This window comes from Pelophylax lessonae (genome assembly GCF_965119305.1).
Source record: "Pelophylax lessonae genome assembly, chromosome: 2".
NCBI classification, from domain to species: Eukaryota; Metazoa; Chordata; class Amphibia; order Anura; family Ranidae; genus Pelophylax; species Pelophylax lessonae.
In genome coordinates, this window is record NC_138769.1 from 630,603,810 (window position 1) to 630,621,725 (window position 17,916).

Below are 17,916 nucleotides of genomic sequence, written 5' to 3' on the forward strand. Positions count from 1 at the left end.
TACTTCCCGCCCTTAGCTCAAGTATGCATACAAGAGAATGTGCTTAGCTGAGAAAACCCCTCCTTCTCCCCTCCTCCTCCCCTCCTGAAGACTCCTGGGATGCGTGACATCATTTGCCTAGGCAAGAAACCAGGAAGTAACCAAAGAAATGTAAAAAAAAGTTTTAAACAAGTAAATAAGATATACTTTCCGATCTATTTACCAATTGCAGCAGCATGAGGATTAAAAATAATCAATGTTGATTGGTTGAGTGAAGTTCCACTTTACCAATCTTCACCTAGTAAAGAGTGAAGATTAGCTTTAACTATCCAATCATATAAAAAGCAAATTCCTGTTTTATTATTTCTTCTGCACATAAATGGATAATCAAAGTGAACACAGCTACAGTTTATTGAGTGAAGATACTCAAATCATCCAATTATTCAGCGGTGAATTTCCAAACTGTTGCACAAGTAGCATCATGCCTGCCCAGCATTTGTTCCTTACAAAAGCAGAAAGGGCTTAAGTTACCTCATTTTTATTTATTGCAGCAAGAAAAGTTTAAAGAAAAAATGGTTTTATTTCCTCATCTCCCGCGAAAGTTCAAATAATTTAAAATACAAAACGTTGTCAAATTAAACTCAAGCTAATAATTAGCAGGGACATTGTACAAAACACAAAAACAACAAGTATCATTAAATCTCTGATCACAGCATTTGCGGTCACCCCCTACCCCAATAAGAAGTATCAGAAAAGTCAAAGTACCCCCTAGACTTTAAAAAACAACTTCCCCATTCAGTGCTTGGGATTATGGGGTTGTAATGAGCTCCAACAATTACCTCTTTGAGTAAAATGAATGTAATGTTTAGTTCCTGAGTAGAGTCCATATCATGTAAAAAAACAAATATGCAATTATTAGGTCTATAATTTGGAGCTGTTGTCCCAAACCTTTAAAGTCCTAGTGATTTATGTCCCTGACAAAGGTGGGCAGATATGGCTCTAAAGTACAGTCCACACATAAAAATGCCCATGTCTCCTTTAGTCCTCCATTGAGCTGCCAGCACTCTGGCTCTTTCACAGCTCCACCTACAATTGGTCAGCTAGACGCCACACCATCTGATGCGCATTTCCAAGGTTGACAATCCGGTCAGGAGAAGAAGGGCTTCTGTTTCACAGTCAGAAAAAAAGAACGTGAAAGTTTCACTGAGTGACGGCATTTGTCATTGGACCCACATTGGTGCCAGACAGGGACATCATGTGACCCATGGAGGGCACTGGGCTCAGGTTATCCTGTCCATTTTGCCCAGTCTGAGTCTGCTGGATTCTTTTCTTGGTAATCTTTCGTTCTTTCGCTCTTCTGTTCTGGAACCAGATCTTCACCTGAAAGTGAACAATATGTCAGATACTTTGGCCATGACACCAACCTTTCTTCATATTTTTACCTTATTATTACTCTAGCCATATAATTAGCAATGGTACAAGTTATACATCTTTAGTGATCCCAAAAGTAATGACACGTGATTGGCTATTCAAAGTGAATACAGGTTCATTTTGTTTACTATTGCCCGCCATAGATGGATCAAAATTTGGCCGATTCAGCAAGAACCGTCTGAATTTCAACCTGTCTAAGGGCAGGCTGGTTGTACTGAAGTTTATCCATCAATCAACTTCAGTACAACCAGCCTGTTGGTTTTTTGTCACCCGATCACTGCGGACAGCTATAGCCAGCTGCAGTGATCATTGTATTCTGCCATTTGGGGAAGGCTCCCCATGCTCCCTGCTCGCAGAACACAATAGTGCTGTGGGAGAGATTCCCCCATCAATACTGACTATGTTGATCAGTGAATCGAGCAACCTGTGGTTGAAGGAAAGAAAATTGTATAATGTATGGCCTGCCTTACATTCACGTTGTTGAATTAATATCCTCTGCTGCATGGAGTTTGCATGCTCCCATCATTTTTGCAAGGGTCACCTCTACCATGGTGGATACAATACAATGGTGCATCTTTGTACAACCATCTCTCAGTGGCCAGGTCTGTGGATTCTTTTCTTCTCGTAAAGGTAGCCAAACCTGGGCTGTTGTGGCCTTTTTTTGGAAATGTTCTGACCACTGTAGGAAATACAGGCTAATGTTGCAGATGGCATATGGAAAAGATCTTTGCAATGTGTGTGCCCATACCAGCCTTGGTAAGCCAGGGTTCCATGCAGCCCTAGGATTTCTCCAGAGGTTGGTAGGGGTTCTTTGAGCAATGAGCACTTTCTGTCTCTCAGAATAGTAGCCACTGCACAAATGATTTTTTTGGCTATCTATGAGGAGGGCATTCTTCCCAGTGACCACAAAGATATTAAATATTTTCCCCACTGACCATCATGCTAATGTATGAATAGTTGTGGATATAGTAATTATTGGCAGTGGTTCAGTGAAAGTGGAAAGTCATTTCAAGTTATGAACCTCTTGGCGCCAAGCGCACGCAAATATGCGGCCTATCGGCGGCCGGGCATTGGTGCCGAGCGGCCGCATCTTTGTGTGCATTAGTGGCAAAAATGCTGTGCCGAGAGTGCGCGTCTTGCCCACTCCTGGCACAGTGACTGGCAGTGCATGGAAAGTTCCTGTTCATCACTTGTGATCAGGAGTTTTGCTGATCATGTGACCGCCGTGATTGGCTGTCACGTGGCCTTAAACCCTGACCCTCCTCTGGCATAGCAAACCCCTTAAAGGGCCAGCACCAAGGGGTTAAGGTTGACAAAAGTTGCTTTATAAAAAAGTATTTTTTTTTCTGTAGTTAACAGCAGACCTAAAGCCTGGTACACATTATAATTTTTTTTTTTTTTCGTTCAACCCAGCAGGCTGAATGAAAAAAAAAAATGAAGGCGGTCAGAAGAAGCTCGCTGTACTAACTATGCAATGTTAGCACAGCAAACCCCCCGCCCTTCGCTGAGCTGTTGTATTCTGTCAACCCCCCTCCCCCCACCAGAACACACCAATAAGCGCTGGCAGCCATTGGCATCCATATAGCATGACCATCCACCATGCCAGTTTCATGCCAGTCGGCCATTCAGTTGGCTTCTGCAGGACAGGCTGAGGTGCACATGGGCAGAATGTCAGCTGGTTTCTGGTGAACAGGCTAATACCAGTGTACCAGGCTTAAGGCTGGCCACAGATGACTAAAAAATGGATATCCCCATCCACGCAACTTAGCTGGATGGAGGAATTCTCCCCAAAGTGCCATTCCATACAGTCGCATCTGTGATGTGCAATCTGCAAATTAGGCTTCAAATTAGGCACACTGGGCAAACCAAAAAAAGGCTCCTGCACCATTTTGATGTGAATGCGATGCGATTTCAGCCATACATTTTGTATAGCGTAAATCGTATCGCACAGATATCGCATGGGATCTGCATAGCAATGTGGTGCAAAGCACATGCGATGTCTGGCATCGCACTAGTGTGAATCGGCACTAAACGCCTAAAACAGCAGCACTAAAAAATGTTGAATTTGCCACATTAAGGCCCCGTTCACATAGGGGCGACGCTACTTCGCACCGTGACCTCGGAGGTCGCGGTGCGAGCAGCGCGCCGCGACCTCGGAGCGGCCGCCATGGACTTCATAACATTGAAGTCTATGGCGGTCACCTCCTGGTCGCCCCAAAGAAGCTCCGGACCCTTTTTCTAAGTCGGAGCGACTTGTGTTGCTCCTATTAGAACGGGTCCACAGCTTCCCTATGGGAGGCGACCTACGGCGACCTGTCAGGCGACCAGGTCGCCTCACAGGTCGCCTTAGTGTGAACTGGGACTTAAAGCTCTGAACTGAACAGCCAAGTTAAACAATGTGGCTTTTGCTTTTATTTTTTATATGTTATTTAAACACATTGTAGCAAAAATCTGGACACGGATAAATTAGAATTTATTCTTTTCACCAGAAAATGTATACATGAACAAGAAGTTTTAACCGCATAATAGAAACATGAGGATTATAGCATGTACTTCTTTAAAAAAGCTAACATTTAAAAAGTACACCTAGAACAGAGTCCCAAGATTCTTTTCACTTTTGTGCCTCTTGCCACATGTACCCAGGGCCGGGACAAGGGGTGGGCAGGAGGAACAGTTGCCCTGGGCGCAATGGTTTATTGCAGGGTGGGGGGGGGGGCGCCTTGACCCTAAACCTAAGGGAAGGGGGGACGCAATTTGGCATCCTTGCCCTGGGCACTGGATGACCTTGTCCCGGCACTGCTTGTACCTCTGCTTAATGGAAACTTTTGTCACCAAAAAAGTAAAAAAAAATATTTCCACTATTCATTAGACTAGGTTCAGACCTAAGCGGGTGTGGGACTACATGGAAATCACATGCTTAACAGCACCTGTAGCATAATCGAGCTGCTGTTAGCAGATGTGCAGGCGTGTCAATAATTCCTAAAGGCACCCCCACACATTGGAAACTACAGCACAATTTCTCCTACTAGGAAACGTATAGCACTATGCAGTTTTCCTGTGGCTGCAGTTTTAGAAAAAGGTCAGGGACCTTTTATTGCATTTCCTGCTTGGACAGAAACCCATTCAAATGATTGCGCTCCTGTGTCTGCGCAAACACGGCTGTAGGGAAACTGACATAATGTGAGCCTAGCCCTAATATTTTGGGACAAAAAATGTAAGTGTTAGGCTAGGATCTCAGGGTTTATTTTAAGTCAGACTGAAGGTTAAAATTGAGGATTATTTTAAAGGTTAATGGTTAATTTTATAGGAATAAGTTAAGGGTTAATTTAGCCGCTTTCATACCGGGCGAATTCCGGCATTCCTCTCCTACATGTAAAAATTATCATTGTTTTGCTAGAAAATTACTCGGAACCCCCAAACATTATATACATTTTTTTAGCACAGACCCTGGGGAATAAAATGTGAGTCATTGCAATTATTTGTCACACAGTATTTACGCAGCAATTTTTCAAATGCAATTTATTTGGAAAAAAAAACAATTTCATGAATTAAAAAAAATCAAAACAGTAAAATTAGCCAATTTTTTTTTGTATAATGAGAAAGAAAATGTTACACTGAGTGAATAGATACCTAACATGTCCCGCTTCAAAATTGCACCCACTCGTGGAATGGCGCAAAACTTGAAAAATCTCCATAAGCTACGCTTTAAAATTCTTTACAGGTTACTTGGAGTTACAGAGGAAGTCTTGTGATAGAATCGTTGCTCTCGCTCTAACGTTCGTGGCGATACCTCACATGTGTGGTTTGAACATCGTTTACATATGCGGATGCAACCTACCTATGCGTTCGCTTCTGCGTGCGAGCACAAGGGGACAGGGGCGCTTTAATTTATTTTATTCTTTTAATTGTTTATTTTTTTAATATTTTTATTTTTACACTTTCCCTTTTTTTTTGTTTATTTTATTTTAATATTTTTATTTTTACATTTTCACTTTACTTTTTTTTTATCACTTTTATTCCTATTACAAGGAATGTAAACATCACTTGTAATAGGAATAGAGCATGACAGGTCCTCTTTATTTAAAGATCTGGGGTCTATAAGACCCCGCAACTCACTTCTAGGCTGGAAAGCCTGAGATCAAACAAAAAAAAAAACAATCTTAGGCTTTCCAGCCGAACACACGTCCCCTCCCGCTGCCTGTAAAAACACTCAAGTGGCTGAACTGCTGCTATGATTGTTTTTATGGTGCAGGAAATCGTGGCAGAAAAAAAAATATCTGATTGATGCCTTTATTCAGCCATCATTCAGATATCTCCACTGAAAGCTCAGGACATCATGGGACGTTCAGCGGTATGGAAGTGGTTTAAAGTGCTAGGATGAAAACTTGCACAAAGCAATGACAGGATGACAGAAGCCACGGCTCTCTGACCCTGTTTGTATATGTATCTGCACATCCAGTGGTCACCTGCATTTAGAGCAGATGATTGGTCCTGAACGCAATGGGGCTTATTTACAAAAATTGGAGCATGCAAAATGTGGTACAGATCTGCATAGAAACCTATCAACTTCTAGGATTTCTTGCCAAAGCTTAACTGAACAAGCCTAAGTTAGAAGCTGATTGGCTACCATGCACAGCTGCACCAGATTCTGAGTGCTCAAGTTTTAGTAAATCCACCCCAATATGTTGCAAATGTGAATTAACAGTGTCTAGTTGTGTGGAGGGATCTCACAAAGTTACCCTAGCTGAATCATTTGACAGTCTCGGCTACCAGGTGACCCACTCATGCTCAAATGACCGGAGACCATTAAATGATTCAGCCTGGAGACTATCAGGAGAAACTCTCCACAAAAACAGGCACCAGTATTAGGTGGTTCTAAAGGCAGAAGGTTTTTAATGCATTCTATGCATTAAGATAAAAAAACCCTCTGTGTGCAGCAGTCTCCCCAGCCCCCCTAATATTTACCTGAGCTCTATCGCGATCCAGAAATGTGCACGAGAGCCTCGGCTCTCCTGGGACTCTCCCTCTTCATTGGCTGAGACAGAAGTGGACGCCATTGGCTCCCACTGCTGTCAATCACAGCCAGTGAGCCAATGAGGAGAAAGAGGGGGTGGGGCCAAGCCATGGCTCTGTTTGTGAATAGACACACAGAGCAGCAGCTCAGCAGCGAGCCTGCTCGGGTGCCCCCAGCACTCGGCAGGAGAGAGGGGCCAGGAGCACTGGCGGGGGACCCAAGAAGAGTAGGATCAGGGCTGCTCTGTGCAAAACAACTACACAGAGCAGGTTAGTATGACGTTTGTTTTTTTTTTTTGTTTTTTTGTTAAAGCCAAGCCTTTATTATCACTTTAGCCTATTCACACCTGTCCATTTTGATGCAGAAAAAATGCTTGCATTTTGTTATATGAAAATGCATGTCAAGTAGAAATCCTGTTATTTCCTATGTAGCGAGTTCACATCTATGCTCTGCAGTTTAGTGTGAAAGACTCAGCAGGAGGAACTTGGCCAAGATATATATGGTTTTGTGTTTTAACTATACATTTTGTTGTATGTGAATACAAGTAAGGCGGACGAGGTCCTGAGGAAGTGGTATTTCCGTGAAATGCGTTGACCCTACTTCTACATATCTGTGGCATTTCCAGCTGGATGCCCTAAAGATGTTTTCTGATATTATTGGCTAACTCTATGTGCATGATATGCAATGTATTTTATAATGTCTTTTTGTATACAATTAGATTGGCTACCATGCACAACGGCACCAGATTTTGCACTCTGTAGTTTTAGAACATCAACCTCTATATGACTATAAATTCTGGGACTATGGGTTTTTTGTTTTTTTTTGTGACATTGTAAGCATCATGTGCAAAAGATCTTTTGTACAAGTGGTATTTAGGTGAACAAACATTCCTTTCAAACCACTGGTTTCTCCAGACTGCTATTATATATCCATGGGCAATGGTGGGCACAGTATATAGGTGAGTGCCAGGAGCTGAGGATGTTTGGTGGTTAAAGCAAATACCCACTTTCTAGCAAGCCATAATGCTGTTATCTAAAAGCTGAGTGTTGCTAAGCAGCGCCCACCAGCTCACAAGTACCCTAGGGCACACTAGTAAATGCTAGGATTGCACAGATACCAGTCTGGGACTTTCCAGATTCATATATGTGTAACCCTGTGTTCAATTTTTGTTCTGCCTTCTTACCAATACACATCTCTTGCATGCTCTGTTACAAAGCACTGGAAAAAATTCTGGCAAAAATAAAAAAAAAAATACAAAACAACAACAACAATAATAATAGAAAAGAAAATAATAATTATTGTGGCAATTCGGTCTCATCACAGAGATACAACTGCAATTCTAATTAATCAGGTTATCAGAAAAGCAACATCAGTATTACAAAGCATCACACGCCCTTTTCTTCAGTTTCGGCCATGTTAACTTTAACAACTAGAAGGGTTTCAATTAATTAAAAGCTTTTTTTTTGTTCTTGTTTTTTTTTTTTTTTTTTTTTGTTTTATTGCTGTTGTTTTATTCATTTGATTCTAAGGCTAGCCATACACTATACAATTTTCTTGTTCAATTTCCTTTAGATTTACCTAAGAGTGACTGTATAGTGCAAGGGCCAGCCTGATTCCATACAAAATTAAAAGTATTTAGGTTTGACCTTATTATATATGGTTTTGGTAAATCTAAAGGAAAATTGATCAAGGAAAATTGTATAGTGTATGGCCAGCCTAGCAGTATAGAAATTGAAAATATTTAATTTTATATTCCTATATTTGATTCTAACAGTATAGTAATTGAAAATATTTAATTTTATATTCCTATATTTGATTCTAACAGTATAGTCATTGAAAATATTTAATTTTATATTCCTGTATTTGATTCTAACAGTATAGACATTGAAAATATTTAATTTTATATTCCTATATTTGATTCTAACAGTATAGAAATTGAAAATATTTAATTTTATATTCCTGTATTTGATTCTAACAGTATAGACATTGAAAATATTTAATTTTATATTCCTATATTTGATTCTAACAGTATAGAAATTGAAAATATTTAATTTTATATTCCTGTATTTGATTCTAACAGTATAGAAATTGAAAATATTTAATTTTATATTCCTATATTTGATTCTAACAGTATAGAAATTGAAAATATTTAATTTTATATTCCTGTATTTGATTCTAACAGTATAGACATTGAAAATATTTAATTTTTTATTCCTGTATTTGATTCTAACAGTATAGACATTGAAAATATTTAATTTTATATTCCTGTATTTGATTCTAACATTATAGAATGTGAATTTTCTAATGTATATATTTCTTTTTTATTTTCCAACATCCTAGTTGGTTTTTGGCAATAGATACAAAATATAGAAACCTTTTCTGCAATACTTTTGTCTCTAGCAAATAATTCAGGTACCTGTAAAAAAGTTATATACTTTGCAAAAGTCTCAACAAAATTACTTAAATTGTAAGTGCTAACTGGATTCTTTGAATATATTTATATTGGAGAGGTTCTGCAGCCGCCACTGAGGTCACATTTCACAAAATGAATGTATTGAGTTATTTTTTTGCTTGTGTGCTGGTATGCAGAACAATCCCATACAGGACCCCCTTGATTAATGTGGACTTGTCAGCTTTCCATTACAGGAAAGAAAGGTCATGGTTAATGCTGTGGCTGCAGAGCCCCTTATCAGGTGCATTAAGACCACATTCATTTCCCTGATTGTCATACCTGTCTTTCAGAGAGCCCCAGATTGAGCGCCAGCTCCGACTTCCTCCTGATGGTGATGTACCTGCTGTAGTGGAACTCCTTCTCCAGCTCCAACCGCTGGTGGTCCGTGTAGACCACACGATACTTGTCCTTTGTCCGGGTCTTCCCTCCTGTACAAGAGCACAATATTAATTAAAGACTGTCCCAGAATGACACATGGGCCAAAACCCCTGCCAGCATTATTGGACCACCAACATGGCATATTGATGACCCCTGTTTAATCCTGCAATGCCCCAATAAATACCCCACTGATTTCTATTCCAACCTACCTATACCCAAACAGATTGTCGGCATTTCAAAATTCCCTAATCTCATTGTCTATCTGAAATTAACACAGTCTTGACTGAAACAAATTATGGTAAATATTTATTATAAAAAAATATGACAAAAATTCTGAAAGAAAATATTTAAAAAAAATCCTCACAATCTGATTGGGTATGGAGTGAAAATATTATCGTAATCAAAGGGGAAACCACTAATTTTTTAAGGGAATTTTCAAATTCTCCAGAATCTAACTGGGTGTGTAAAACGAACTCAGAGACTGGCAAAATCTCAGATAATTTTGAAAAATTAATTAATTCTGTATTATTAATATAAGTAATATTAAAAAATACAACCATTAAAATCCGATTGGGTTACCTGATATGAGCACAGACTAGGTATAAAAATAAGGCAGTGAATTATCAAGGGAGCTTAATAAATATTAGGGAAATACAAAAAACATGCTGGATATTCGAAGTGACTTAATCATTTCTTCGTTCTTTTTAAATGTTTTTTTTTATATTTATTTATTTTATATTTACATTAAAAAACATAAGAATTAATAATAAAGAATAATCTCTACAGCGAAGCCTATCCTGCCTCTACCTAACATCTGTACTTTTATTTTCTCCATCAGTTCATCCCGCAGTTACCTTTTGTATCACTTGACCCTCCCTTTTAGATTGTAAGCTCTAAGGAGCAGGGCTCTAGGATTTCTCCTGTATTGAATTGTATTGAAACTGAACTGTCTGCCCCCATGTTGTAAAGTACTGCGCAAACTATTGCACTACATAAATCCTGTATAATAATAATAATAATAATAATAATATTGTTTACAGCATTCTTTTATTGTGAATTTGTGAATTGCACTGAAATTAAAATTAAAAATGTAAAACGATTTACTATTGTCCATTTTACCGATATATTATTATTACAGGTGCAATGCATTAATTTATAATACTACTGATGAAGTAGAGAAATAGTAGTATTAGTAGCTGTTATAATTCCTATTCTTGTTATTTTTATTTAATATGAAGGAGAAGGAGAAAATGTATTAAGAAGTTATCTTTTTTATATTACTAGTATTATTTTGTTGCGCTATGCAATGCTAATATTACTGATGATAAATATAGTGATGTAACTTATTGATGCGTTTTAAATTGTCAGTGGTGAATAAATGGTTTGCTGTGATTATGGGATATGTTAGTCCCAGGGACTCCACCTTCCAGTCCCAGCAGCACGTGCTCCCCCGACACTTCACCTTCTATTAATGCAGTGTTCAATTTACTTCATTAGAATAACACATTATTTATGTGAAATGCGGCAATTGCTCGTTTGCAGTTCTATTTAAAGAAAACTGCAATCCACACAGCCATATAAATGACACCCATATTCCAACTAATCATCGTTAATATGATGGGTGCTGTAAAAGGGCCAATTAGCACCCAGGACATCTGAAAACCACAATTTACAGCACCGCTCAGGCATGCTGATAAATGGAATTGTACCTGCATGGCAGACCCTTCTTTTTACCCAGAATGCAACAGGACACTTCAATGACATGGAACTGATCGCAGAGATTTGAAATAGATTTTACCATGCAGATCTTAGGAACCCAAAGGTTGCCTCCTAACCCAAATAGATATTTTGAGGCTGATTTACTAAAGTGTTTGAGAATGTTCCAATTATCCAATTAATATGTAAATAGAAACTTTGTTTACTTTTTTTTTTTATCTGTGTTTATCATTAAAATTAATATTCATATATGTATTGCTAAAATATCCTCTAATTATTTTGCGTTGTTAAGGTGGGTGCTATTGGAGTAAACTCCATCCTCTCGCCTTATAATATAGACAAATCTATATATTTCACATAACATATATTCATTTATATATCTTTTTGTTGTAACACATTTTGTTGAGTCATTTGTATACTGTGTATATTTCGCGTATTCATTATAATGTGATCAGGTTGTATGCAATCTATTGGTTAATGTTTCAGAAGTATTCATTTATAGTTTATATACTATAATATAATCAAACTTATCAATTGCTTGTGATCAGTTGTTTATATTTTATAATTTATTTACTTAGGAGTCTTTTACCTTTTATTACTTTAGCAGCTAATGATGACTGTGTTTTAGCTATGTAACAGTCTTGTAAGCAAATGGAATATTTGTTTATCTAGTAGCAACCTCGTATATTGTTTTGTTATTACATCAATTAGTCTTTTTAATTATGTATTGTTTAGTGTATATATTGATATTTACGAATGCACTATTGTATATATTTATTAGTATTTTTAATTATGTTTTGTTTATTATATATATGTATTGATATTTAGTAATGCACTGTTGTAAATATTTATTGGTCGTTTTATTGATGAGTTGTTTATTGTGTGTATTGGTTTTTACTAATACACTATTGTATATTTGTATTGGTCTTTGTAATGATGTGTTGTTTATTGCAAGTATTGATATTTAGTAATACGCTATTGTACATATGTATTAGTCTTTGTCATTTTGTGTTGTTAGTATTGCGCTATTGTATATATGTAACACGCTTTAATTAATGTGTTGTTTATTGTAAGTATTGATATTAAGTAAAGCGCTATTGTGCACATGTATTAGTTTTTGCAATTTTGTGTTGTTTATTGTAAATATTAATATTTAGTAATGTGCTATTGTACATATGTATTAGTCTTTGTAATTTTGTGTTGTTTATTGTAAGTATTGATATTTAGTAATGTGGTATTGTACATATGTATTAGTCTTTGTAATTTTGTGTTGTTTATTGTAAGTATTGATATTTAGTAATGTGCTATTGTACATATGTATTAGTCTTTGTAATGTTGTGTTGTTTATTGTAAGTATTGATATTTAGTAATGTGCTATTGTACATATGTATTAGTCTTTGTAATTTTGTGTTGTTTATTGTAAGTATTGATATTTAGTAATGTGCTATTGTACACATTAGTCTTTGTAATTTTGTGTTGTTTATTGTAATAATTGATATTTAGTAATGTGTTATTGTACACATTAGTCTTTGTAATTTTGTGTTGTTTATTGTAAGTATTGATAGTAATGTGCTATTGTACACGTGTATTAGGTTTTGTAATTTTGTGTTGTTAGTATTGCACTATTGTATATATGTAACACGTTTTAATTAATGTGTTGTTTATTCTAAGTAATGATATTTAGCAAAGCGCTATTGTACACATCTATTAAAAGTCTTTGTAATGTTGTGTTGTTAGTAATGCACTGTTGTATATATTTAATTAATGAGTGTTTTGTAGATATTGGCAGTTGGTTTTATTTTTATTAGGGATCAGTGTGTTTGTTTTATTGATGTTGTAATAAGGCCAGCTCTGGAAATGTGTTGTTACATGCAGCTGTATAGAAATACAAGTCACCCCAAAGCTATGTGTAGCTGTGTCAGGTCTATATGGCATTTTGTGCTGTTTTTTTTTATTTTTTTTGCCCTATCGCAGTCATGTCAGCTTTGTGGTGCTATCAGGAACTTCTAGTACCCAGCTTATCTGATCTAGAAGGTGTTTAATGCCTGCCAGGCTCTCTCTCATCAGGTAGATCTTAACAAAGCTCTACAAAGGCCCCCTGTGCAGAGACAAGCAGGATCAGAGGGAACTGGGCAGTGCTAATGAATGGAGGACACAGCTTCAGACAATGGATTACAAGCAGAGCTTATCAAAGAGGATCCTTTAGAACACAGACATTCTCTGTTTGAATTACCTCCAATGTCGGCCTCAGCTTTCATCCCCTGGCTATTACATTTACATAAGCAGCGATTTCTCAGGCACAAGTTTGAATAACCTCCCAAAATATTCAAATGGGATGGTATGGAAAAATGACAGTGAAATATGGCTGATTTTCTTGTTGGCTCAATAGAGCTTCTCTGTCTCAGACTCCCCTAAGGGTATTTACTGTCCTAGCTTTCAGTAATCATATTAAAATACTTTTCCAACCTGGCTGTAGGGCAAGACCAGTAGATATGATACTTTACTGAAATGCACAAGAGATGTACTAAAGAAAGATGTGTTTACTTCATCCTTATTAGGCAAAATCCTGTGCTTTTCCCAAATTTCCTGCACATGATTAGGCATTGAATTGTATTCACATAGGGACCATTTTTATTATTATTATTATTATTATTATTACTTATACAGGATTTATATAGCGCCAACAGTTTATGCAGCGCTGATAAGTACAATACAGTACAGTAGAGCTTACAATCTAAAGGGAGGGGGAGGGGTGCAAATTTTCTACTCCCCACTAGTATGAGGCCAGAAATATAAGTACAAAACAGTACAGTAGAGCTTACAATCTAAAGGGAGGGGGAGGGATGCAAATTCTCTACTCCCCACTAGTATGAGGCCAGAAATATAAGTACAATACAGTACAGTAGAGCTTACAATCTAAAGGGAGGGGGAGGGATGCAAATTCTCTACTCCCCACTAGTATGAGGCCAGAAATATAAGTACAATACAGTACAGTAACAATATTGTTCAATACGGATGGGGCAGGATGGCCCTGCTCTTAGAGCTTACTATCTAAAGGGGGGGGGGGGTACAAATTCCCTACTCCCAACCACTAGTATGAGGCCATAAATAAAAGTACAGTTATAATATTGAAATATATACTGTAAACAGGTTGTGTTGGATTTAAATTTAAAAGAATAAATAAATTAAGGCAATATTTTGCATTCAGTTTTTTAAGTTTTTTTTTTTTTTTCAGATGAGGGCATTTTTAATCAAAACACAATATAAAACCTACATTATCAAAATGTATATTTCTATTTTATAAAAATGTAAAAATACAAAAACACACAAAAAAATACTTAAGTGTGAAGTGTTCTTTACTATGTATAACTTTCTCTCAGTCCATATTACATTATATATATATATATATATATATATATATATATATATATATATATATATATATATATATATATATATATATATGTATATATATATATGTATATATATATATATATATATAATTATACATAGTTAGAATTTCTTTGATCACGTTGCTCTTAGCAGGTCTAACCCTTCCAGTAGATAGGTACATATTAGGATGGTTAATTTATATATATATGTGTGTGTGTGTGTGTGTGTGTGAAAAATATAGTATATATATATATATATATATATATATATATATATATATATATATATATGTATATATATATATATATATATATATATATATATATATATATATATATATATATATATATATATATATATATATATATATATGCTGTAAATAAGCACGATAATGTGTAGTATATATAACATTATACATAGTTAAATTGCTGTGATCACATTGCTCTTAGCAAGTCTAAGCAATCCCTATAGATGGGCACATATTGGGAAGGCCAATTGCTACATAGCCTGCGCCACAAATCTTTATTTACTGCAATGTTGTCTGCCCTTTTCCGGTCACCAGGAAAGACAATGGGATGCAAGGTGTATATCAAAGCTATGCACACATGACAGATGGGTCCCTGGAGAATTCCAGCCTGTCCACTCTTGTCTGCAATCAGCCTGCAGCTCCAAGGGGGCATTACCATGACAAGGGAGAGGGCGCCTGACTTTGTCGCCTCTTCAGAGGACATCAGAAAAGAAAAGTTTACACCGAGCCCTCAACTTTCCCTTCACCGCCCCTCACACTCCATCACCTCCCCACCTTCACCATCAAACGAGACTTCTTATCGCAGCTGGGACAATGCTGATTTCATTGTGGCGCAACCATTGTGGCGCATGTTGCGTCAATTTTTTAATGTTATTAAAATTCTATCTGCCCTAATTTGTCCATTGAAAACGTAACCATGGCACTGTTTACTGGATTGTCTTGCACATCTCTATACTTTGTTCCTTTCGGTTAATACAATCAATGCTCTTATCGCCCATACGAGTATCTTAATTTATTCAGAATACAATACACCTATTTATGTCATAGGCGAGCTGATAAGATCACAGAGGTTCGCATTGCCCGGGGTAATTATATCTACATCAGAAATATGGACTTTAGCCTTTCTAATGTAAAAGGCACCACATCAATCGCCCATTCCCGATCTGTCAGAATTGCGCAAATCGCAGGTCACCAGAATCCAGCGGCTGGTGTATGGGGAGGGGACAGAAGCGGAGTCCCCAGAAATAAGTCAGTGGGTGTTCTGAGCAACCGCTTCATGACTCTCTTTACATCACCTTTATCATCAGCAAGCACTAGAGCATGCCTGGCAGAGCCTGAAACCCGAATCTCCCGGGCTAGTATCTGCTCTCAGCTTTATTGGCTCACACATATCAGCTTAATGAGTCAGAAACTAATGTCAACGGTGGGGGCCACGATTCATGACATTCTAATTGGTTATAAAAATCTTTAAGTGCCATATAAGCACAGGACAAGCGATTTCTCAAGTGTTTTACTAGCCTGCAAAGACTGCTGAGCTGGAAAACCCAACATGATATAATCCATCCATTTACTGCATGAGGGATCTCATTACTATAAAACCAAATCACATCTATCTATCTATCTATCTATCTATCTATCTATCTATCTATCTATCTATCTATCTATCTATCTATCTATCTATCTATCTATCTATCTATCTATCTATCTATCTATCTATCTATCTGTCTATCCATCTATTCTCTATGTATCTCTCTATCTATCCTTATATTAATACGTCCATCAATGCAGCATATCATCTATCTATCTATCTATCTATCTATCTATCTATCTATCTATCTATCTATCTATCTATCTATCTATCTATCTATCTATCTATCTATCTATCTATCTATCTATCTATCTATCTATCTATCTATCGATCTATCTATCTATCTATGGATCTATCTAACTGTCTATCCATATATCCTCTATGTATTTCTCTATCTATCCTTATATTAATATATCCATCAACGCCGCATATAATCTATCTATCTATCTATCTATCTATCTATCTATCTATCTATCTATCTATCTATCTATCTATCTATCTATCTATCTATCTATCTATCTATCTATCTATCTATCTATCAATCATCTGTCTATTTATCTATCTGTTTATCTATCTATCTATCTGTCAATCCATCTATCCTCTATGTATCTCTATCTATCCTTATATTAATATATCCATCAATGCAGCATATCATCTATCTATCTATCTATCTATCTATCTATCTATCTATCTATCTATCTATCTATCTATCTATCTATCTATCTATCTATCTATCTATCTATCTATCTATCTATCTACATACATACATACAGTATATATTGCTTTATATATTTCAGCATTGTAAGCTATACTTGAAGGTATCCAATATAGGTGTCTTTATTACAAGTATAATAGTATAATTGATTCTTAATCAGATGACATAAAAATAAAATGTTTGAAAAATATATCAATGTAATAGAACACCATTATGATTTGCTTTATACTTGTTTCGGTAAATGGAGAAATAAATAAATACACCTATATTACATTGATTTCTAGAATCTATATATGAGCTATATAGTAGGGAGATAAGAGTTGCGCCTCACCTGAGTTCCCATGTGTGCCCGGCTTCCTCATCCACTCATAGTGATGCCTCCTGTGGCTCTCTGCCACCCCTGGAGAGACTGGAGGCTGATGCCCAGCTTGCAGCACCCCAACACAGGGTGGCCCTTGGCTCTGTCCAGTTGGGTAGTCGGGCACAGGACTGTAGCCCAGGCTGCCCCCTGGTGAAGGGTTGATGGGAGTATGTCCTGATGAGTAGGCAGGGTGGCACCAGTCGTCCCTGGGGGGCCCATAGGGTGTGATCCAGGGTGAAGATCCAGAAGAAGGTGCTGCAGACTCTAAACTCAGTCCTGGGTATCCCCCATAATCAGGGTATTGGGGGGCAGTGGGATAATTCTGGAGCCCAGGGTGGCCTCTCATAGATCCAGGGTACATGCCAACGTCCTTATCTCCTCGGAGGTAACTGACATACATGGTGGCAGCCGGTTGCCAGCTAGCTGCATACTGCACTCATGCCCTCTGCACTGTGCTCCTTCCCAGCTCTGTTCCTGGACGGCTCCGACTCAGACACTCCTAGACATGTCACTCCATTGGCCGCCACTCACTCTATACAGGGCTCTATTAGTAAGAGCACACCAATGGCAGGTGACGTCAGCGCCCCATGGAGCCCCCCTTGTCACCATTTGCATGTGAAGGGAGATAAGGAGAGGGCAGCGACCTGATCACACAGAATACTCCAGTCTTTATTGTTTAAGAGCTTCCTCCTTCCATGACAAACCTCTGCACTTTACCCTCCAATCACGGGTTCACAGAGCTCAATCAGTCCACACACCTAGTGCTGGACCCACAAAAACTGTGCCAGGGAGGAGAACTACAGAGCCCAGCCTAGCCTGTGCCCCACTATGAGCATAGAATATATGCTATATGTATCCATA

The 17,916-nt window shown here is 37.5% G+C and overlaps 1 protein-coding gene across 1 annotated transcript; it reads right to left on the reverse strand.

Moving 5' to 3' along the window:
* Window positions 1-714: 714 nt before the first annotated feature.
* CDX2 (caudal type homeobox 2) lies at window positions 715-17,455 on the reverse strand (the record flags this gene model as incomplete). Its single annotated transcript, XM_082246926.1, has 3 exons — window positions 715-1,359; window positions 9,156-9,304; window positions 17,026-17,455. 3 exons carry the CDS (start codon window positions 17,453-17,455, stop codon window positions 1,180-1,182), a joined length of 759 nt encoding a protein of 252 aa, XP_082103052.1. The 3' UTR covers window positions 715-1,179.
* Between the last annotated feature and the right edge of the window lie 461 nt (window positions 17,456-17,916).